This window comes from Siphateles boraxobius, unplaced genomic scaffold (assembly GCF_051911475.1).
Source record: "Siphateles boraxobius isolate OS27281-9 unplaced genomic scaffold, OSU_SipBor_1 61, whole genome shotgun sequence".
Classification (NCBI taxonomy): domain Eukaryota; kingdom Metazoa; phylum Chordata; class Actinopteri; order Cypriniformes; family Leuciscidae; genus Siphateles; species Siphateles boraxobius.
This window is the reverse complement of record NW_027509188.1, coordinates 5,248,234-5,273,015: the sequence shown is the minus strand read 5'-3', so window position 1 is coordinate 5,273,015 and position 24,782 is coordinate 5,248,234. Positions and strand designations below refer to the sequence as shown.

The following is a 24,782-nucleotide window of genomic DNA, read 5'->3' as shown; positions in this document are numbered from 1 at the left end:
AGATAACAATAAAATAAGTGTAATTTAATACCAATTAATTAATTCATTACCATTTTGACTCCTTTGACTAATTTTAATAGAAAACTCAAATTACTATGGAAATTTAAAAAGCTTAACTGTTTGGTGCAAAGCTGGGCTGTACCAGTCAAATCCAGAAAGACAGCACCTTAGCGATGGAAACTTCCAGGAGTCTCATTGGTTAGAATTAATCACGTGATGACGCCATCTACTGTATTACTCATAATTTTTCTTTTTTCTTTTGCAGTTTCAAAATATAATATTATATAATATATAATTAATCAGCGATGTATTTATTAGTATAAAAAAATATAATTCTATAATAATAAATACATCACTGATGAATACCAAAACAAATCAGTCAACCAATTTGGATTGTTTTATTGTGACAAATAAGGTAATTTTATTTAATAAATATGGTTACACTTTCTATGCAGACCATTTTTATGATGAATTATAGCTCCCCACATTCTTTTTTAGGAGCAATATTACTATTCTATAAGTATATTTATAAAGACTCACTGAGACCTGCATTATAAGATAAAGTTAAATTTATATTAATTTTTATAATTCCTTATAAGTCACTCATTTGCTCTTTCAATGCGCATGCTCATAATCCATTATACACTGATTTATAAGTATTAATTAGTCAGTTTTATGGTTCTATGAATGTATTTATAAAGATGCAACCTGCATTGCTATAATGTTTTTATGTTATTTATGAATGTATTAATATATAAGTGTTGTGATTTATTGAGGTCTAATAGTCTAATGGTGTTTAAACTATACTGTAATGTACTGGTCTGTCTGACTTTATCAGTCTGTCTGGGAACAGCTGCTACAAGCAAACAGGTAAAGACAGTACTTGTCTTGCTATCTTGTTGACTGTCTGTGTGCAAGTATGGGATGACTGTTGAATGAAATAGCATTTATGACATTTAACGGGATTGTTAAAATAGGTTGATTAACCCTGAGCTTCTAATCTTAAAACAATGATGTACTGTAATGGAGGGTTGCCCACAGTAAACCCTCATGGTGGCCCCACAGTGAAAAACAGCAATGGGCCCCGCATGGGCTAACCCACTGGGGGCCTGTGTGGGTTTTATTTGGGAAAACCCACAGTGGGTTGCCCACAGTAAATCCTAATGGGGGCCCAAATGGGCAAAACTGCTATGGGCCCCGCATGGGCCAACCCACTGGGGGCCCGTGTGGGTTTTATTTGGGCAAGCCCACTGTGGGCTTGCCCACAGAAAGCCCACATGAGGCCCCAAAGGGATTTGCCTTTGCCCACACTGTCCCACAGAAAACCGACACTTCCCCACAGTGGGCCCGCACTGGCATGTTTGCTGAGGTACCGCATAATGAGCGCATATTAATGAGCCTTTCACACATGGTGTGTCACTGGGTACCAAAGAATGCAAGGACACAAAATAAATTATATATATATATATATATATATATATATTGTAGCGGGCGCTTGGGGAAAAAGGAGAATAAAACACGTAAGTGGTTAAACCCAGAGGGTGTGTTTTATTTGTTGTGCAATAGTGAGGGCTGTAGGAGTATCGGTGCTCTTGTGCTCCTGTGGTGAGAGTGCTGGAGAAAGTGGATTGAAGACGGCAAACTTCAGCCAGACAGCAGAGAGTAGGCTTGTATGGCAGAGAGTTTGTCAAGGCTTCCAGGTTCCTTCTCATTAGTCACTTTCTGTAAGAAACAAAGGGATAAACAGACGTTAGTGAGTGTCTGGGAGATCACACAACCCACTTGGCCTTTCTTCACTGGTGTTTATATAGCCCCAATGATGAATTGGTCGATGGCCGTCAGGTGTGTGTGTTGATTGATGGCCAGCTGCTGTGTATGTGTTGCCAGCGGCGACTGATGTCGGGATGAAGAGAGATAGCTGTCAGGTGTGTGTGTTGATTGCTGGCCAGCTGCTCTGTGTGTGTTGCCAGCGGCGACTGATGTCGGGATGACAGTAGTCCGCCACATTCCCCCCCCCTTTTGTGTGGAGCCGGACTTCCTGTAAGTAAGGGCACAAGTTAGTGGAGGGGGGGTGGGAACGACCCTTGACAGACCTGACCAGCCCGAGAACATCCTGGACAGACCATCAGCATTCCCGTGAGATATTCCGGCCCGGTGTTTTACCTTAAAGTGGAAGTCCTGGAGTGCTAGGAACCACCTGGTAACCCTTGCGTTGGTATCCTTTGCTTTGGACATCCATTGGAGCGGTGCATGGTCGGTCACTAGGGTAAAAGAGCGCCCTAGGAGGTAGTAGCGTAGCTCCAGCACAGCCCACTTTATAGCCAGTGCTTCTTTTTCGACGGCAGCATACCGGGTCTCTGGAGGGGTGAGCTTTCGACTGATGTATGTCACAGGGTGTTCTTCTCCATTGATAGTCTGGGATAAGACTGCTCCTAGCCCAGTATCAGAGGCATCGGTTTGGAGAGTGAAGGGATGAGAGAAGTCTGGGGTGTGCAGCACTGGAGAGGAAGACAAAGCGGCTTTTAGGTTTTGAAATGCCTCCTCTGCTGCGGGACTCCACTGCACCTTGTCGGGTTGGCCTTTCTTTGTTAGGTCTGTGAGCGGAGAGGCCAAAGAGGAAAAACCCGGTATGAAACAGCGATAGTACCCTGCCAACCCCAGAAATGCACGTACCTGTTTCTCGGACATGGGCCGGGAGCATTCATGGATTGCCTTTACCTTGTCTTCCTGTGGTAGGATGAGGCCCCGGCCAATTCGGTACCCCAGGTAACGTGCTTCAGAGAGGCCCAAGTGACATTTCCGGGGGTTGGCGGTGAGTCCAGCTTGACGCAGTGCCGATAGCACCTCCCTCAGCCGAGTGAGATGGTCCTCCCAGCTCTCCGAGTAGATGACCACATCATCCAAATAGGCGGCAGCGTATTGTTTGTGGGGCCTTAGAAACACATCCATCAATCTCTGGAACGTAGCGGGAGCCCCGTGCAGGCCGAAAGGAAGGATCCGATATTGCCAGTGCCCTGAGGAGGTGTTAAAAGCAGTCTTCTGCTTGGAATCTGAGCTTAGGGGTACCTGCCAATATCCCTTTGTGAGATCCAGGTTGGAGATGTATCGGGCCCTCCCTAGTCGCTCAATCAGTTCGTCCACTCGGGGCATGGGGTAGCTGTCGAACAAGGAGACGTCATTCAGCTTCCTGTAATCATTACAGAAGCGGAAGGTGCCATCAGGTTTCGGGACTAACACAATCGGGCTAGACCAGGGGCTGTTTGAAGGTTCTATGACCCCCAGCTGGAGCATCTTCTGGACCTCGTCCTCAATGGCTTGTCGACGGGCAGCCGGAACCCTATAGGGCCGCTGTCGGACAATGACACCAGGTGGGGTCCGAATCTCATGGGAGACCACTGTGGTGTGACCTGGAAGATTCGAGAAGACATCTTTGAAGCTGTGAACCAGGGACTCAAGCTCCTTTCGCTGATTGGCCGAAAGCTGGTTCCCGAGCTCCACGACGTGTTCGTCCTTCTCTGCTAACAGGGCCATGGCAGTGGGGGCTGTGACCCACTTTTTTAAGAGGTTAACATGATAGATCTGCTCTGGCCTTCGTCTCCCATGTTGGCGGAGACGGTAGTTCACAGGGCCGATCTGCTCTATGACCGTGTAGGGACCTTTCCAGGAGGCAAGGAACTTGCAGGTAGTGTCAGGAATCAAGACAAGGACCTTGTCCCCAGGTTGAAACTCACGGGGTTGCGCAGGCCGGTCATACAGGCGTTGTTGGACACGCCGGGACTCGAGCAGATGTTCCTTTACCAGAGGCATTACCTTGTCAATTCTCTCCCTCATGTTACGGACATGCTCAATGACGGAGCGATGGGGAGAGGGCTGTTGCTCCCAGGCTTCTTTGGCGACATCGAGTAGTCCCCTGGGCTGGCGTCCAAAGAGTAGTTCAAAGGGGGTGAAACCAGTGGAAGCCTGGGGGACTTCCCTTATTCCAAAAAGCACATAAGGCAGCATCCGGTCCCAGTCACGCCCATCCTCAGAAACCACCCTCTTCAGCATCTGCTCTCTGGCCAGGGAGCCCCCCGTTGCAACCTGCTGGAATAGATCAGAAAAGACATCCAGGTGGTTATTAGTTGACTCACCCGCTCTCTCACTTTCCGAGGCTAGGTAAGCCTGGTGACCGCGTGGCTTCCTGGGCCCTGGGGGTCCTTTCCGGCGAACAGGCTTCTCTGGTCGTCTTAGTAACTGGTCAAGCCCCGGCCAGTCTCTCCCCAACAGCAGAGGAACAGGAAGATGCCTGATGACACCCACCTCAATCGACCAGGTACCTGGGGCAGCTGAAACAGAGACAGTGCAGGCAGGGACATACTTAGTATCCCCATGGACACAGGTAATGGGAAGAAGTGCTCGGCCTGGCCTTTCTGGTCCGAGGAGCTGAGGCTGGATCAAGCTCACGCTGCTTCCTGTGTCAAGAACGGCCCAAACACGGCGTCCGTTGATTTGAACTTCTCGCTTGGGGGCACCGTCTGGGACATTGTGGTGAACAATGCAGCCCGCCATCCAGGCTTTTCCCACTGGTGGACCTGGGTCCGTGGGCATCGGTTCATCAGGCATACTCCCCCGGGGAGTCGTTAGGCTCACCGGCTTGGGACTGCCACCCACAACACGACGCTCGCCAGTGCCCTTTCGGATAAACGGAACCACTCTCTCCCCGGAGTCTCTGGCGAGGGCCGCCTCTGACAGCTCTGCGGCCTCCACTAAATCATTCAGGGTCCGTGGGTTGGTGAGACCGACGGTGCGGCGATGAGGGCGAGGCAAAGCACGTAACAGCCGGTCCACAGTGGCTCTACCACTTCCTCAGCAGAGGCTTGGCCCGGCAAAAGCCAAAGTTTGACCAGTCGGGCAAGCTGGGCGGCCTGGACACGTACAGGGACCCTGGGTTCGAAGTTCCACTCATGCACTTTCTGGGCTGCGCACACCGGAGACAGTCCTAGCCGGGCAAGGACCTCAAGCGGGAGGGAATAATACACACGCTGAGGTTCACCAGTCAACAATGGGGCCAGCAAACGTGCCCACTCACGCTGGTTCCATTCTTCTCGATCCGCAACAACCTCAAAAGTGTGAAGAAAGGCTTCCACATCATCCTGGTCTGTCATTTTCAGGGGGAATTTGCAGTGCAGAAACTCTTGGCTCCAGTGGTGTAAGCCGGGCAGTCTCTGTTCGTAGGCGCAAAAGCTCCCCAGCCACCTGGTTTTGGCCAGCAACCAACTGTTCTGACAGCTGTTGCTGCCGCACAGAGACCTCAGCAAGGTGGCGGATGACGTCTTCCGTGCTGGGGAGGGAAGCTGCCTCTGGGGGGGCTTCGTGTCGTTGATCTCCTGCCTGCATTCTCCACCAGTGTAGCGGGCGCTTGGGGAAAAAGGAGAATAAAACACGTAAGTGGTTAAACCCAGAGGGTGTGTTTTATTTGTTGTGCAATAGTGAGGGCTGTAGGAGTATCGGTGCTCTTGTGCTCCTGTGGTGAGAGTGCTGGAGAAAGTGGATTGAAGACGGCAAACTTCAGCCAGACAGCAGAGAGTAGGCTTGTATGGCAGAGAGTTTGTCAAGGCTTCCAGGTTCCTTCTCATTAGTCACTTTCTGTAAGAAACAAAGGGATAAACAGACGTTAGTGAGTGTCTGGGAGATCACACAACCCACTTGGCCTTTCTTCACTGGTGTTTATATAGCCCCAATGATGAATTGGTCGATGGCCGTCAGGTGTGTGTGTTGATTGATGGCCAGCTGCTGTGTATGTGTTGCCAGCGGCGACTGATGTCGGGATGAAGAGAGATAGCTGTCAGGTGTGTGTGTTGATTGCTGGCCAGGTGCTCTGTGTGTGTTGCCAGCGGCGACTGATGTCGGGATGACAGTAGTCCGCCACAATATATATATATATATATATAGTAAAATTTTAACCAATTACAAATAGGTTACAATTACAACACCAATTACAATTTTAACAATATTTCAAGTGTATTCTTTCTTTGTAAAAAGTATACATTTTTTCATACATATTTCAAAGGTAAGGATTTATTAGTTTGAATATTGGAACAAACTCTATAACAACATCTTGGTTGATAATACAATATACCTACTTTATTTTTGACAAAACATCCCATACTATATATTTAACATATGAGCAGAAATTGTGCATTTTTAAATTAATATTTAATGTGGCAGTAGTCTTTTTTTACAGTAGCCTAAAAACTTTATAATCTATCCAAAACTAATCAACGAAATCTTGTCTAAACATTCGTATTTAGTCTATAACATATTATGTTAATGATATATTAGCATATAAATATTAATTTGCAGTTTGTTGCTTATACAGACATTTTATTTCAACATATTTCAGTCTATTTTTACTCATCTCAGTAGGCTATAGCAATATAGTTTGGATGTGTGTTCATGTAAAAATAACATGTTTACTAATGTAGGTGCAAGAGTGAATGAATGACACAGACACGCGCTGTATAACTGTAGTAAACAACAGCGCGCGCGCGCTTCTGCCATTCATGATTCATCATTCACACACAGACACGCAATTCATATTTAAACAGTCTTTTTGCGGTTTACAGACACTATTCAATATCGCGATTAGAACAAAGCACTTAAGAATAAATAACTTCCCAGCCAACATGTCCATGTGGGCCCCATGTGGGCTTTTGATGGGCTGTAACTTGGGCCCTGGATGGGCCACCCAAATGGGGCCCAGATAAATTTGTCCATCGGCTCCACATGGGCCCCATATGTGTTAGCCCATATGGGTTAATGATGGGTACACAGTGGGCTCCAAGTTGGGCCCATGTAGGAGTTCATTTAATGGGCCCACTTGGGTCCCACATTATATAAAATGAATGTGCCGAAAGTGGATCCCATACATCACCCTTATAGGGCCCTTATGGGTGATCTTACTGGACCACAGTGGGCCCCATTTATTAAGTAAACGTGATTCCCGTGGTTCAAGTAAATGTGCTATACCACAAAATTAACTTTCAAATCACTCCAACTTTGTTACTGTTTTGTTATCCAGTACCTGCCCAACCCAAAAATGCATACATTTGTGTTACTTTAACATTTTAATATCTAAGAAATTACAAAATATTTGAATTGCAGGGGAAAAAATGACTTCAATTCAGAATGTGTAAATCAAGGTTTCTTTTATTGAAGTTAATGTCTTCAAGATAAAACCTCAAATAAAAGTTATCAGTCCTGTGCCTGTACAGAATCCTCAGCTTCAAACCTAAAGAGTAAAGAAAGAAAAGACAAATACATACTTTAAAAATCCTAGCAGAACTAAAAAAATCAGTTTTACATGAACATTTATTAAAGAAATGCATGAGTATAATCTAAATTATAATCATGCTTCACGCTCATACCCCCCAAAATAATCTGAGCAAATACATATTCTAGATTTTGGTGCTTGAACCCCTAATAAGAAAACTGGAATATAATAAAGATCATTAATAACAATAAGATCATTACCAAAATTAATAGGTGCCCATGCACCCTCAATGATTGGACCCTAACAAATACAATAAGGGTCTTCCTTTGCAGTTTGACCCCTAGAAATCAGTGCTGTTGAATATTTGATTCTGATTGGTTAACTTAACAGATGTTAGAAATTACTACTAATTGAATGGAAAACAAACAATTTAGCTTTCCCTTTATTTGTTATAAATTATGTAACTTACACCTCTGACTGTGCTGCTCTCCGCACAAGGTTTGGCTGGGCTCTCAAGGCACGGTTGCCATCTCTATCCCTAGCATTTGTGAACCATTTACCGAGGGCTGTCTCCACCTCTTTCTTGCTGACAGTTCTCAAGATAGTGTTCTGTTTCAGGCTACCTGTGAACCAAAATAATGAATTAATGAATAAAAATGAAATAAATTAAAGGGTGCTACTGCAGCTATACACCACTATATTGAGAGCAATACAGCTAATATATGAAAAGTTCAAGATAGATAAAACTCAGTTTTTATTGATTTACATAAACATGTGTTTTATATTGTGCATTCAAACATCAAAAAACTTTTTTTATAAAAATAAACCTGAAGTCTAGGGCCCCATTTTAACGATCTGAAACGTATGTATCAAGCGTGAAACGCAAGTAACTTTGTGGGCGGATCTCGGGCGCTGTTGCTATTATACCGGCGGAATAAATGACTCTTGTGCCTGGCGCAAATCTAAAAGGGGTTGGTCTGAAGTAGCTATATTACTCATGGGCGTAACGTGAAATAAACCAATCAGAGTGACATCTCACATTTCATTTAAAGCAGTGTTCCCCAACCCCAAATCTTTTAAGAGCAGGAGCACTTGTTCCGTTATTTCTATTATAACGGCGGATATGCCAGGCGCACGCCAGGAGCGGTTCACAGCCGAGGAGACCGACGTTCTCGTCAGGGCTGTAAAACACAGAGAAGTGACATTGTATGGGGATGGAGAAACCCACCCAAATAAGCTTCGGTTAAACAGGCGTATAATAATTTGGGTAAATGTGTAAGCTAGATTAACACCTATTTTTTCACATCGTCAGGGACACAACAATGATTTCCCTCGTGTTTTAATATTTTATCTTGTAATAATGTATGATTTGCAAAAATAGAAACTGCTCCATCTGTGTAGATGAGAGAAGCTAAGTATATGTGCGTTGTGCACACACTACATTATGGCCAAGCATGCACCCTTAAAATAGCATATGAATAACACAAATTGTTTTCTGAAACTGCAAAATAGCATCTGGGAACGTTTGCACCAGAACACGCCTCCTTTTTTTGCTGAACCACCCCCGGGAGCGCAAGTTCATTCCCTAATTTAACATCATGCGTCTGTGGAGGGAAAAGCAAAATAGGAATGATACAGGAGTCGGTGTACAAAGTCAGTTGCGCTGGGTGCAAGATAGGGCCCCTAAAGTGTTTTTGTATATCTAATTTACATTCGCAGATGTAATCTAAAAAGCCATACAAATCTTCCGGGTTCCCTTTAAGTAATCATTTTTACCACCAGAAAACAAAATGATCAAAATCAACATTGAACTTCTGGTTTATTCGACACAAAATGACCCCAAACCGTTTGTGTTTTTACTAATCAATGTAAATGAAGGATGTTGAAATGCATATACCATGCAAAGTATCAAACAGACGTAGGCTCCTGAATGAGCGTTTTCCATGGCGCCCTGTGAGGTTCAATTGACGGGCAAGGTCATTTGTCATCAAAAATGCCATAGTTCTACAGACACACTCATCAAGGCTCCTCCCTCCGATGTCCCCAAGGACTGAGACCTGAAGTGGAGATGAAAAGAAATATAGAAGAAACAAAATTACAAATGTAGTGATAACAGTTCATTAAGGGAAACAGAGTGGGTTAACTTAACCTAGTGTGTACACAGAACCACCATCTGCATCTACAAGTCTTTGGTTTCGTGGGCAAAAATGTATCACGATTTTTTTTTCAGGCAGGATCACGATCCACAATTTTTTTTTAAAATGGTGGTTAAGACTATTTTGCAATTTACAGAGGAGTTCAGCTAAAAAAATTCCCCATTTAATTGGAACAAGTGAAGAGTGAGCTTGTTATAATTATACTAAAATGAGGGCCAGTTATTAATATGTTTACAGTCATTAATATATTCATATAGTTCTTTGCATACGTGTAATAATTCCCTGTTGTTATTTAGTCAGGCAGTAAGTCACTTGCCTATTGTTAGGACCCGACGGTACTAAGGACCATGATGCTGACGCGATTTAGTTGGTTTTACACTGCTCTAAGACCACTCTGAAAAAACTCAGGAGTGATTAGTCCGTGGGAGACCATCTAGACTAGTATAAAACTACAACTGATAGAATGTGCACTGCATCACAACACAACACTTTCTGTAGAGAGATCATGGAGGCATTTTAATTGTTAACGATTTAATTTAGTTATATTGCACAACCCTAGGAACACTTACCAAATTTTTCTGGAAGTCAGACTCACAGAGCTTCAACTCCAGATCATCCACTTCAGTAAAACTCTTCAATGGAAAGGGGACTCCCTCAGGCAAGACAGGAACCACACAGTTTTGTTCTCTCTGCTGCAGAAGACACCGTATCATGCTACCCTGTACCTTTTGGCAATCTTTAATTTCTTCCAGTATTGTCAGTACACGAACAAACATTCCATCCCTCACTGCGATTCCACTGGGCTGAAGTGGTCTGCAGGGAGTACTAGAAGAACCTGTCTGTGCTGGGGTGCTGCGACCTGGCGTTTGTGCTTCCTGTAAGAGAGAAAGAAAATAAGACAAGAGAGAAAATTATAATTACGCATCCATCTACTACAGCATCGCATGCATTGTAGTCTCCCTGAGGAAAAATTCCATTCATTCACTGCTATAGGAGAGGAAGAATTGTCAAAACTTGTTAAATCATCTAAATCAACAACATGCATGTTAGACCCTAAGCTATTAACGTTTTGAAGATTACACAGAGATTATAACTATTGTTTTTAAAAACTTGCACTTTGTAACCTATTCATCATTATCATGTAAATAAACGGCAAGGACGAATTAAAAGTTTATTTATCGGGGTACCAGGGGTTCAGTTGAAAACGGTGTTGTGTAAGCTCCTAAGTTAATCATTTTTAAAATGGAAATTAATCAATCAAAAACTTAATTTAGCTGAACAATAACTTTTTCTTCTAGAACTACTGTACAGCCAAAACAGTCTCAGTTCTATTAATTTCCTATTATCACTGTAAAGCTGCTTTTAAACTATCTGTTTTGTAAAAGCACTATATGAATGAAGGTGACTTGACTTTTAAAAGATGAGGTGGAGGTGGTGTAGCGGTTCGCTGATTCCCAAGTCCTTTTATTAGAAGCCTTCTTGGGGGTGGTGGAGCAGCCATTTCTGGACATTCTTCACTGTCTGAGTCGGGATCAATAAATTTGAGTCTAAAACACAGGGAAAATGTTTTACCGTCACTACATATGGACTAAGCAGCATAAGGGTAGACATAATATCAAAAGAGCAATTTTTATACAAGAACCTGGTTTTGAAGTGAATTTCGGGACCGGTCATTTCAGTGCATTAGAAGGATTTTGATTATTGACAATTAAAATGGCCTGGTAACACTTTACAATACAGGTGCACTAAAATGCATTAGTTCATGCTTTCATGCACAGATAATCATGTGTTAGTGTGTGACTCATGAAGAACGAAACCATTAATTAATTACTGCATCAGCAGCTAATAAAAATTCTATATGATTAATAGATTAGGTAATATTTTAATTGTTAATAATTAAATGTGTCATAATGTATTAATTCCTTAATAACACATTTTATTAACTAATAGTGTAAATTAATGCGTTAATTACCACAATGGGTCAAAGCAATTAAACTTCCAGTTGTCTGCTGTAATTAATAATTAGCTAAATGATTTGCAAATTTATCATTATGTTATGACATTATTTGTTGATGCACATGTCTATTAATAGTCAATCATCACTATTAAACATGATTATCTGTGCAGTAGTTAAGCATGAATTAATGCATATTAGTGCATCCGTATTGTAAAGTGTTACCGATGGCCTCTAAAAAGGCAGACTCTTTGATCAGTGCCCTGACTACCAAACTACATACTGCTTGAGACACACCCATAGCTTTGGGGTGAAAATTCCATTTAAGTGTGCATAATCATTCAGTATCTGTATTCCTAGTGTAAAGCAACACATCTGAATAATCATGATTATATAACATAATTAATCTTACTTTCTTTTACGCTTGGCTCTTTCTGGTTCTGGATCCGTCTGAAGATCTGAAGTCACTTCAGCTTTACGCAGCTTTGCTCTGGCAGCTGTGTAGTCAACTAAGGAAATGTGAAAAAGATTAACTGAACATTTAAGCTTTTCCATTCACGTAAACATTTTCCACACACATTTTAAGTTACTATAACATGGGTATTACAAACTCTTTGCTTCTATTTAATAAAAATGAATAATCTAAAATTATAACATTACCACTTACCAGCTTTTCCCAAAACTTGCACTTGGAATTTCGCCCAATCTTCTTGTGGTTCTTTTCCCTCTCGAACATATTGGTCAACATTGACAGTGGAGGAAGGTGGCCAGTAACACTCCTCTTCCTCTGGCCCGGTAAACCAGTTTCTTGGTATAATAGCCACAGTCCGTGAATCCAGAAATTCCACAACCACAAAGGGCAGCATTTTACTAAACAAATTTAATCCACAATATTAGCAGTCATGTAGCAGAGGCAAGGCTACAAATGCTCCATTATATGGTAAAAGGAAACATTTTTTTGTGCACTCAGCTACAGGAAAAACTTGCAGTTTCCACGTAATCCATGTACAAGTTTGATTCCCAGAGCTGAAGAGTCAATAGGGTAATCATAAAAATGTCCACATTTGAAAAAGAATCACACACTACATATGTGTCCCCAGACAAACTGTACAATATATTGCTTACAAGGCAAACTTGTCCATTTAAAACAAAACAATTGTCACCTATTCCACATGAAATAAAAAACATTTCTCCATAGTACTGCTTGAACTGCTTGCACGCTTCAAATCCTTGAGGTAATGGTCCAGAGAGATGGAGTTTTTTATGTTGACTTAGTAAACTATCTACTTTTATATTTGCCTTCACTTTTTGTTTTTCATGTACACGTTTTAAAACTTGCTGCACCGGATGCTGTGGCCTCCGTACCATCTTTTTAACTTTACCTAAAAAGTTCTCAAATGGAAAACACGAAATTGGATCAAGAGGTCCATGTTTCCTTGCATCCTCCGCTAGATGAATTAAGTTATGTACATTATACACAATAAACTCAGGACCATATATTTTAGAAAAATGTCAACAAAATCTTGAAGTAACTGATTTGCATATTCAGAAAATTCTGAACATAATTCCGGACTGAGAATTCTCATTGCTACATAGAGGAGCATGAAATGTTGGTATAAATTCTGTGGTAAATTATTACGCAACACAACTGGTCCAGTATATAGTAGAAATAATCTGAATTCTGTGGCTTTCCACATGGCCACTTCAAACAAAGATCTGGGTTTTCTGGAGAAGGTCTTTGGTATGTGCAGCCTAACTGAGGTCATGTGTTGTGAAATTACAGAAAGAATATTTGCTGAGACTCTACACTTTAAAGGGCCCTTAATCCACAAATAAATAAGCTTTCATACAACACCTAAACACACAAGATGCATGTAGTCTAACACAAAGCTTGTAACTAGACCAACACCTAAACCTTTTAGTGGAGAGACTCCAGTGTGGTGATCTTCATCAATCATTTCTTCAAACTCATAGTCACTTCTAAGCTCTGCAGTCCTGTCTGGATATGTCATTCTACCTTTCATATACACACCTGTCTGTTTACAACGTTCACAGGCGTTGTACCCTGAGTGACCTTTAACACACTTGAGGAAAGCTCAAGTGTTTGGAGCTCCGTCGAATTGATTCATTAATCGCTGATTTTCTTCTTTACCACTCATTTATAAACAAGCACTTTCTATTTTTATATCATGTGAACTTATCCTCGACACTATTCCTTATAAAAAACAATCGGATTGCTTTGATATCGCTACTTAGATCCAACTTTCCGAATCTCGGCTACTAGCCTTTAGCCCGCTAGCATTTCACGCGTGGCCTCGCGCCTATCGACCCTCTCATTTTACACCCGTTTGACTGAAAGGATACGTGTTATATCCATCATTTCAGTCCTAAATTAGTAGTGATATTGGTAGTATCACTACTAATTTACTGTTCATCTGTTATAATGGCGAACATATCGGATGTGTGTCTAACGTTACCTCTGAGTGCAGGTGAGGACACATTCGAGCTGGTTTCGGTACGATTGGAGCTGGAGTCGGTGGAGAAACAGATCCGCGTTCTGCTGGTGAAGCAAGCCGAGCTGCGAGATCGGCGATCAACGCTCGAAACATCACGCGCCGATGCTCACAAGTCAGTGGTTAGTAACTTTTTGACTCCGACTTCGTCTACTCCGTGCGTTTCTCTGCCCAGGAGGACGCGATCATCTCTGCCTTCATTCACTCCGGCACCGAGGCAACACCACGGACCCTGGGTGATCCCACAGCGGAAGACACGAGCCAGGACCAGACCAAGGACTTCCCCCCCCCTCCCGGTCTTCGAGATCTCCACCCGGAACCGCTTCTCCCCTCTTCGCGAGCCGGAACGTGACGCCGCCGTGATCATCGGCACTTCCATGGTCCGTCATGTCCGTGCTACCTCAGGTAAGCGTAAGGTGCGCACTCACTGTTTTCCTGGTGCTCGTGTTCTTGATGTCGCCGCACAGATTCCCGAGATCCTGAACGGTGACGAGCGCGTCGGAGCTGTGGTCCTACACGCCGGGACGAACGACATCAGGCTGCGGCAGACGGAGGTTCTGAAGAAGGACTACAGAAGCCTGATCGAGACGGTTCGCAGCACATCGCCTGAAGCAACTATCATCGTGTCTGGACCGCTTCCCACGTACCGACTAGGACAAGAAAGGTTCAGTAGATTATTTGCTCTAAATGAATGGTTAATGTCATGGTGTAATGAACAGAAACTGCTCTTTGTAAATAATTGGAATCTGTTCTGGGAGCGACCTAGGCTCTACCGTGCTGATGGCCTGCACCCCAGCAGAATCGGAGCGGCTGTTCTGTCCGACAACATCTCCAAGACGTTACACACCATATGACTAGTAAGTCAAAGTCCAAATCACAGTCTTTGCTGTCCCAACTTAATTGATATAAGTAGTGTAGAACATTATATAGAAACTGTGTCTATTCCTCGCTTAGTGAGGCCAAACAATAAATCTAGTGTAGGATCTAGCAAAAATCTTATTGTAATTAAACCAGAAAATCTAAATATCAGTGAACAAAAACAATTTCTAAAGCTAGGTCTTCTAAACATTAGATCGCTCACACCTAAGGCGGTTATTGTAAATGAAATGGTCACAGATAATAGTTTCGATGTACTTTGCCTTACTGAAACCTGGCTTAAACCAAATGATTATTTCGGTCTAAATGAGTCCACTCCACCAGGATACTGTTATAAGCATGAGCCCCGTCTGATCGGTCGTGGCGGCGGGGTTGCAACAATCTATAGAGATATTCTTAATGTTACTCAGAAAACAGGTCACAGGTTTAATTCGTTTGAAGTACTTGTGCTAAATGTTACGCTCTTAGATGCAAGAAACAAATCCATATTATCTCTAGCCTTGGCTACCCTATATAGACCTCCAGGGCCCTATACTGACTTCCTAAAAGAGTTTGCATACTTTCTCTCAGATCTATTGGTCAATGTCGATAAAGCAATAATTGTTGGAGACTTTAACATACACGTAGATAATACAAATGATGCGTTAGGGACTGCGTTTACAGATTTATTAAACTCCTTTGGGGTCACGCAAAACGTCAGCGGTCCCACTCATCGTCTAAATCATACACTAGATTTAATTATATCATATGGAACCAATCCAACTGATATAAATATTATACCGCAAAGTGATGATCTCACTGATCATTACATGGTAACTTGTATAATACGTACTGCTGAAATTTGTCACGTTGCGCAACGTTATCGACCAGGCAGAACAATCCTTCCAACCACTATAGATAGATTCTCAAATAGCTTACCTGATCTATCTCAGCTGCGCAGTGCACCCAAACAAACAGATGAACTAGAGGAAATGACTAGCAGTTTGAGCACCATGTTCTCTAGTACACTAGATATTGTTGCACCAATTAGATTAAAAAAGGTAAGAGAGAAAACTAAAGCACCATGGTACAACAGTGCTACGCATGCAATCAAGAGAGAAACTCGTAACTTAGAGCGTAAATGGAAACAAACTAATTTAGAGGTCTTTAGAATCGCGTGGAAAGACAGTATGTCACGTTATAAAAAGGCTCTAAAAGCAGCAAGGGCTGAGCATCTCCGCAAACTAATAGAAAATAACCAAAATAATCCAAGGTTTTTATTCAACACCGTGGCTAGACTAACAAATAAACAAACATCACCAGAGCAAAATATTCCATTACAATATAGTAGTAATGATTTTATGAATTACTTCAATGAGAAAATAGAAAGCATCCGAAACACAATTGTAAATATACAATCCTCTATGATGTCTTATGATTCAGCCTCAATTATGGCCCCTCTAGAACAACTACACCGATTTACAACTATAGGACAGGAAGAGCTAAATAAACTTATCATTGCATCGAAACCAACAACATGTTTATTAGATCCAATACCCACTAAACTACTGAAAGAAGTGTTACCTGTAGTCGAAGAGCCTCTTCTTAATATTATTAACTCGTCTTTATTTTTAGGTCATGTTCCAAAAATATTCAAGCTGGCAGTAATAAAACCTCTCATTAAGAAACCGCAATTAGATCCAAATAACTTAGCAAATTACAGACCCATCTCAAATCTTCCATTTATGTCTAAAATACTAGAAAAAATTGTGTCCGCTCAATTGTGCTCTTTCTTACAAGAAAATGATATCTATGAAAAATTCCAGTCGGGATTCAGACCGCATCATAGCACAGAAACTGCGCTAGTTAAAATTACAAATGATTTACTTTTAGCTTCTGACCAAGGCTGTATCTCAATACTAGTTCTACTCGATCTAAGCGCTGCGTTCGACACTATCGATCATAAAATACTCCTGGATCGACTACAAAACTACACTGGTGTTCAGGGACAGGCATTAAGCTGGTTTAGATCTTACTTATCAGACCGTTACCATTTTGTCTGTCTAAATGGGGAAAAATCAAAGATAACGTCAGTAGACTATGGAGTGCCGCAAGGATCGGTGTTAGGCCCTCTGCTATTCTCAATATATATGCTGCCACTTGGTAATATTATAAGAAAACATGGAATTAATTTCCACTGTTATGCTGATGACACTCAATTATATATCTCATCACGACCAGATGAAAACACTAACTTATCTAAATTGACAGAGTGTCTAAATGATATAAAATGCTGGATGACGTGTAATTTCCTGCTATTAAATTCAGATAAAACGGAGGTACTACTTATTGGTCCAAAAAACTACCCACAAAATCCCTTACAATACAACTTTAATTTAGAAGGATGTCCTGTTACTTTGTCCACTACAGTAAAAGACCTGGGTGTTATACTAGACCGCAACTTGACTTTCGAAAATCATATTTCATATATTACAAGAACAGCCTTTTTCCACCTTAGAAACATTGCTAAGCTACGCAACATGCTATCTGTTTCTGATGCAGAAAAGTTAGTTCATACTTTCATGACCTCGAGACTAGATTACTGTAATGCTTTATTAGCTGGCTGTCCTACATCCTCAATTAACAAGCTACAGTTAGTGCAAAATGCAGCTGCTAGAGTTCTTACTAGATCAAGAAAATATGATCATATAACACCTATTTTATCATCTCTACACTGGTTACCTATTAAGTTACGTATCAATTACAAAGTATTCCTACTGACCTATAAAGCCCTAAATGGTTTAGCTCCTGTGTATTTAACAGACCTTCTATCGCCATACAATCCATCGCGCTCTTTAAGATCACTAAATTCGAGGCTTCTGGTCATTCCTAGGATATCTAAGTCCACTAAAGGAGGGAGGGCGTTCTCGCATTTAGCTCCTAAACTCTGGAATAGCCTTCCTGATATTGTACGAGCCTCAGACTCGCTGTCCCAGTTTAAAACTAGATTAAAGACGCATCTCTTTAACCAAGCATTCACTTAATGCTTAACCTTTGATACTACTGCTGAATCAGTTCGAATGCATTAACATTATGAACATCAGCTATGCTAATTATTTCCCATCTGCCTTTCTGCTGTTATCTCGGGACGCTAGTCCCGAGGTAAATAGCGTTCGTCAGCTCCAGTTTGTATCCAGCCTCTCACGGAGACTTCAGATGCCCCAACGCCTGTGAAGAGACGACTCGACGCCTGTGAAGAGACGACTCAAAGCCGGCGATATGTTATGCCATAAATTAATACTTGATTAACTAACTGTATTTTTCTATGTACATTTCCGAAATGCAATTTCTGTAAAGCTGCTTTGAGACAATGTGTATTGTGAAAAGCGCTATACAAATAAATTTGAATTGAATTGAATTGAATTGAATTGAAAGCCCTTGCCTGTGCATCACAGATAAAAGCCTCAGGTGGTGCAATTTTGTAATGTTTGCCATTAAAATGTAATCCTTCTTGAATGACAACTTTCAAATCATCAACAAATTCCTTTAGATAGTCATGCACTGAAGACGGTTTGCCAGAACCTGAATACAATCCAATTAAAAATACACTAGAATTCTTAAGTTCTTTAATCCGACCAAGAATGGGCCACAGGTTCACTGCAGAACTTCTAAACAGGGGCAACCCATCTATATTTACATGAAGTGTAAGGGAATCAATCAGTTCATTTAAGTCACATGTTGAATTCAACTCTGCCATTAATGCATTTGCAACTCCAAAATGGTAGTAGCATCCACCTGCAATGTATTTCACTTGACATTCGTGATCTGTGGAAAGCAAAGTCCTTGGATCCATTGGAATGTTTAGACCTTTGCTCCTCAGTATTTTCTGCAAAGCTGACAATGCAGAGTGAGAAATATTAAACCGTGTTGCCCATTCTGCAAAACCTTTAATATCATCAGAAGGGTCAGAGTCACTGGTTTCTTTGTCATCGCTGTCATTATTCAGAGACGGGCACTCAATACGATCCATGTTGTTATTTTCAGTACAAATCTGAACCGAGGGGCTATTATCGTCATCATCATCATCATCACTGTAATCAAATGAATTATCAGTGTCCTCAAGTGAAGCCGGGGCAGTAACGTTAGAGCTTCTGTCAGAAGGATGCAAAAGCCCATCAAGGGTCTCAAAAGAATCATAGTATGTTTCACTGTCTAACTCATCTATTAGTGTAGGAGACACAGCTCTGTTAGTACAAGACGAAGCATAATCTTTGACTAGCTCTATGTGCTCTGCCACTTTAGACTGTATTCTTCGCCTTTTTGTCCGCTGCGAGCAGTCATTCTCCATTTTCTCAAAAAAACAAAAACAAAAGGAATCTGAAATTTAACAGCAGAAGATTAAAAAGCAAATTTAAAATAATTAACAAATGATTAAAAAGTCCTGTGATTAGTGCAAATGGACATCAGCATAATGTTTCTTCATGCATGACCATTGTTAATAATGTACACAAATGAAAAGATTACAATAAATTACTTCTCATCTCTTTTTACCTGATTAACCTAAAGGCAGAACTATGACATTAGTTTAGGATAATTTTTAAACTATCAATAGCGACATAGGCTACTGATTAATTGAGATAACATAATTAATATAACATACATCTATCAATCCATTCTGTATGTGGAGACATCACATTAGGAACTGCTTGACCGGATCACTTAATCAGCGAGTCAACTGATTGACTTCAAATGAGTCATTCTGACAGTTTTGTCATTTTATTCAACAGGTTCACTAAAAAGAACCGATTCAAAAAACGAGTCGTTCATGAATGGGCAGTTGGGCACAAATGATTAATGTTTCTTGAACTACGACGAACAATTTCGATCTGTCCCTCAAATAAAACTTTAATGAATACTTAAACTGAGTGTACGGGTAGTATGCATTATTTTATGGGACTTTAAGCCGAGTTTACACCGGCTGTGAAGCACGGAAAGGCCTTACTTAGGGTGTACTCACACAAGGCACGGTTGCCATGAACCGGGCCCGATTACGATTGTCCCCCCTCCCCACTCCCCCTCTGGCCTGCACTCACATAGGGTTTCAGCATTCGTGCTGGAGCACGCTTAGTCATTATGGTGCGACGGTTTCGGGATAAACAAGAAGAGCGGCGCTCTTTGAACACAATGGAGTCCATCGCTCTGTTTTCTTTGTGGTTAATTTTGTGTCGTTTGGTCCACGGTGGTCCACAGCCCTCTCACAGCCTTTTGTTAAACAGATGTGTCGCCTTAGTGGCGCGAAAATTTTCACGTAATCGTGCTGCTCGTATGAGGAGGTTTGCAAGGTACCAGCTGAAATGCAGCAAGGACTTTGCAGCTTTGATTACGGACTACAGTTCCCGTACATCACGCGTCCTGTTCCGTGCTCCAGCACTGTTAACGCTCACACTGCATGTAAACCGCGCCCGAGTCCAACTGAACCGTGCTCTGGCCCACCTCTTCCAAGCGGGCCAGGGCCGGCTAATCGAGCCGCGCCTGGGCACGGTTCGGAGGACTCACACTAGTCAAACGAACCGCGCTTTGGTGGTCAAACGCACTCGGGCACGGTTCAAACTGGCTAATGTGAGGCTGGCTAACCTTAAATGTTAGCTCTATGATTTTGAAATATCTAGTTTAATAAAATCTTAAGTAAAACTAAGTTAATACAAAATAAAACGTATACATATCTTACCTTGGTAGTGTTAAACAGGAGATATTTGACGGTGATGGTCTAGAAACTTGTCAGGAGAGAAGGAGACCGTTGTTTTTTTTTTGTTTGAATGAAGGCGCCGGCGGGAGGAGGCAATCATTATAGCTTGTGGGGGAGGGGACAGTATGCAAGTGCTTATACTCTTTTAGAAAATATAGTTTGCACATTTTCTGCACATATACATTACAAAATAAGTGTTTTATAAGGACATGAAATTTACACAAAATAATATTATTTGACAAACATGATGTGCATTTTGTATTATCTCAAATAAAATACAAACTTAGTCAGTCAAATATTTTAAAATGTTTTTCATTTTCAATACACAATTATGGCAGGTACTTTTTAAACAAATATAAACAAAATTTAGTAATAAAAATTTAGTCTAATATAGCCCAATTGGGGCCCAAACAAGACCCGCAAATAAACAATAATGGGCAGCCTAGCTGGAGCCCACAACCTAAACCAAACTGGGGCCCATAATAACCCCATCAAAGTGCCCACTCTGAGCCCATGCCCACATGACACCCATATAACCCAGAGAAAACCCATGTGGGGCCCACATGGACATGTTGGCTGGGTTACTACATCAGCTGAATCCGTGCTCCTCGAAATGAAACTACCAGCACTTCTGAGGTAATGTTCCAGGATTATTACGATAGTAGGCTATTATTCCTCACAGTGCAGCAAAATGAGGTAAAGTACATGGTTCTTAATAAACTTGATGTGTTTATATCCAGCTGATGTGAGCGTAGGCTTGTTTGCATGGCTTGCTTCAGATCATTTGCGTTTGAATAGCGCGCGCTCTCCGTGGGAGTGGCACATGAGGTATAATGAGCTGAAAAGAAAAAGACTGACATCTCTCTCTTTTCATACAGATTACATAAGATAAAAAGATAAAAGATAAAGAATTAACAACATAGGTTAAATAAAGTCAGTATAAATTTTAGTTTGTAAAATAAAAGTGTATGCAACAAGAGAGATGAGGTGTCGTGTATAAAGAAACAAAAATGCCAAAAAGGTGCGGGAGAGAAGGAGAAGCGTCGCCCATCTCGTCCAGGGCTGCGTTCCAGTCCAAAATTGACATGCCCTTCACTCGCTAACTTCCCTCCGTCTCGTTCACTCGGATGTGCGTCATTGCTTACGTTGCACGAGTGTCCACTTCTGGCGGAAACTGCAATGGGCTGAACTGGAACGTCCTAAGCCCTTGATCACTTGGAATCAGCTATGGAGTTGATTTATTATTTACAATTTTTTTCCCTTTAAGAATTTGTTTAATGCTGCATCCAAATGTATATAGGTGTGTTTGGGTTGTTTTATATAAAAAAAAAAATCTAATTAATATTGTTTGTGGTGGTGGTGATTAGACGAGATCGGCGGTGACGTCACAATCGTGTTGCATTGTGGTATATGGAACTGTCTTAAGTGTACATATGAAGTAGACTCGCTCCCTCGGTCAAAATCGAGGGAACAAGGACCTGTCCATATAAACTTCCCTCGTCCACTTCACGAAGTGGAACGCACTTCAAAATGGCGGCAGGGATTCCCCCGAGGGGAAGTGCTTAGGGAAGTTCGCAAGTGCATGTCTAAAAGTGGACTGGAACGCAGCACAGGTCTGGAAAGATCTTTTTAAAGCCCAAGATCCAGGAAACAAATCACACACGCACCACGCCCCACCTGTGCTTCACCCAGCTGTAGGGGAGACGCAATAAAGAGGAAAAAAACAAAAAGGAGGAGGAGCCCAGTAGGTCCGTGACAAAGTAAAAGTACAAGTATTTTATTATGTAGTAAAGCATCTCACATTTCTCTTCCCTGCTTGTGCCTTTTTTTCTCCACAGCTTATTGGGTGTAGCAACTGATACCAATCAGACACAATTATTTGTTATGGTTAACAGATAATCGTTAAAGCTCACTGTGGGACCTGTGGCCCCATCCCCCTAGCGGGTGCAAGAGGGGCCTTTGGGTTACCATGGATACGATCAGATAAGTTGCTTTTATTGCTGTCAAAGGAATGTGGCCACATGCGCAAGAGAGAGACAATAGGAAGACAGAAACAATCTTTAATACAGACTTTGCTGCATTAATCATAGACTAACTTATCTATAAATGAACATGAATCCCAGCAACTGTGTGAATGATTCACTGTCTTGTGTACTATTATGTATATACTATGGTATGTATTTTATTATACAACCAACCAACGGTCAATGTAACCTCACCTGTATCATGTCTCCTATCTAATTAATCTTCATTTAATGACTCACACTTTGATGTACATCACCTTCTCTTAGAATACAGTGTGGATTTGTTATATCTATCTGAACATTAATGAACAGAAAAAGTGTAAGGCAGAGGTCTAACCACACTTAGGACAAAGACTCATAAATCTTGCCCACAGAGGAAACTCCCGCCAGAAAGTACACCCTTCTCATTGGTAAAGCAAACTCGGAGGTGGGACTTTATCCTCAGGCTTTATTATGGCTCGTTTCCACTGAGCGGTACGGTACGGTACAGTTCGGTACGGTACGCAATTATTTGCGTTTCCACTGTCAAAAGTTGTGAATGGTACCAAAAAGCCGAACCGTACCGTACCACTTTTTGGGTACCCTTCCGTTGGGGTACCTAGCACAGTGGAACGGTACTAAAGGGAGGAGCTAGACTCACTGCAGAACGCTGATTGGTTGACAGAGTATCGTCACTTGCGCGAGCTACAAGGGGAATGACAACAAAAGCAGCGCCATTTTTTTAATATACAGTTGGAATATAATAGTATGGTTATTCTTTCACGAAATGTAGTTTTAAGAGTTTTTCAGACGAGAATGTAGTTGTTTAAAGCTCAAATCTGTGGTTTATTTATAATGTTTTATGATAATTTGATCCATTCCAGGCGATCACCGGGCGCTCGGCGCTCATGTTCCCCGCCTGGAACAGCCTTTCCTCGGCTAGTCGTTCTGACGTTTGCCGCTGACTCTGTAGTGGTAATTCGTCTTGTGTAAATTTAACGGGTGATCTTTGGTCTCGTGAATCGATAATTCGTTCCCTGGCCAATCGTTTTGGCTGAGGGTTAAGTGAAGTTTCATATATTTAGGCTATTTAACTTTTCCGTTGTAACGTTAATGTGAGACCAGCGCTGAATTTGTATATTTGACTGAATTTTTTGCTTTATCTCTTATTGTATAGCTTCTTGTAACGTTACCTTTTACTTATACTTTTATAATGGCTATTATTGCTAAAACTGAAATTTAACTGGGTTGAGTTTTGTCATTTTTTTTTTATTACAAGATTATCACTGTAATGTTGTTTATTGCAACATTTGTACAAATGCAAATATTGCCAGGAATATGTTTAATATTTTTACAATTTAAACGAAAAGATGCAGGGTTGTGTTTTATATTTCGTTTTGTTATAAATAGGCTAACGTTAAACATGCAGTAAATAATATAATCAGGTCTATACATTGCCTGAACCACATTTGTGTGCCTATAATGTTTAAAATGTATTTAAATGAAAACGAAAAGGGACAGAGTGGTGTTTTATAATATATTTCGTTTTATTGTTGCCTAAAATGTACATGCAGAGCGAGCTGAGTGACGCTTTCAAGAACGCGCTGTTCCATTTGGAGAATTACCGGACTCGCGTCCTCGGGAGTCATTCTGCTGAGAACTTTGCGTACTTGTTATTGAGAAATGCCTAATGTCGGCGCTTGTCTTCTTGTGACAAACATGCCGAGAAGCAAGGACAAGATCTGCTGTATGCCATCCATTAGTGTTACTTTGTCGCTTTCTTCTTCGCGCGAAAATGACGTTGATCGCTTCTTTCCTGCAAACACCACGCCTATCAAGTAGGGTACTGTTGGCGGTGGAAACGCTAGCCGGATCATGGTTTACTGACCCGACCCGACCCGAACCGTACTGTACCGTACCGTACTGCTCAGTGGAAACGAGCCATTAGAGACAGTCCACAATGACCTCGCTCTCTTAGTTTTTCTCATCCGGCCGCAACACTGCTTCTGCTGATACCCAGCAGGCCGTGAGCACCGTCGGCCATGCTTTCACGCTCCCAGAGGGAGTCAGACTGCCTTTTTCTTCAATCCAGAAAACTGCAACCTTACCATCACTGAACGGGCAACGATTAACTCTTGTTTTGCTGGACCTCCGGGCTGCTTACTTCGGGTGGGTGTCTGAGACCCCTCCCCCAAACGGCTCATGGCCCCCGCAGGCTATGACCACAGCCTGCCAGGCCTTGACTCAACAAGCCATGTGCTCATGGAGAGAGAGAAAACTATCATCCAGAACAGAGTCGAACT

At 41.8% G+C, this 24,782-nt stretch overlaps 1 protein-coding gene across 1 annotated transcript; it reads right to left on the bottom strand.

Moving 5' to 3' along the window:
* Positions 1–7,170: 7,170 nt before the first annotated feature.
* On the bottom strand, positions 7,171–20,693 carry LOC143718618 (uncharacterized). Its single transcript, XM_077209640.1, has 8 exons — positions 20,459–20,693; positions 12,030–12,232; positions 11,775–11,871; positions 10,820–10,955; positions 9,978–10,283; positions 9,150–9,309; positions 7,722–7,875; positions 7,171–7,270 (listed from the first exon to the last, which is right to left on the bottom strand). The coding sequence occupies exons 2-8, from the start codon at positions 12,226–12,228 to the stop codon at positions 7,234–7,236; spliced, it is 1,089 nt and encodes a 362-aa protein (XP_077065755.1). The 5' UTR covers positions 12,229–12,232; positions 20,459–20,693; the 3' UTR covers positions 7,171–7,233.
* Between the last annotated feature and the right edge of the window lie 4,089 nt (positions 20,694–24,782).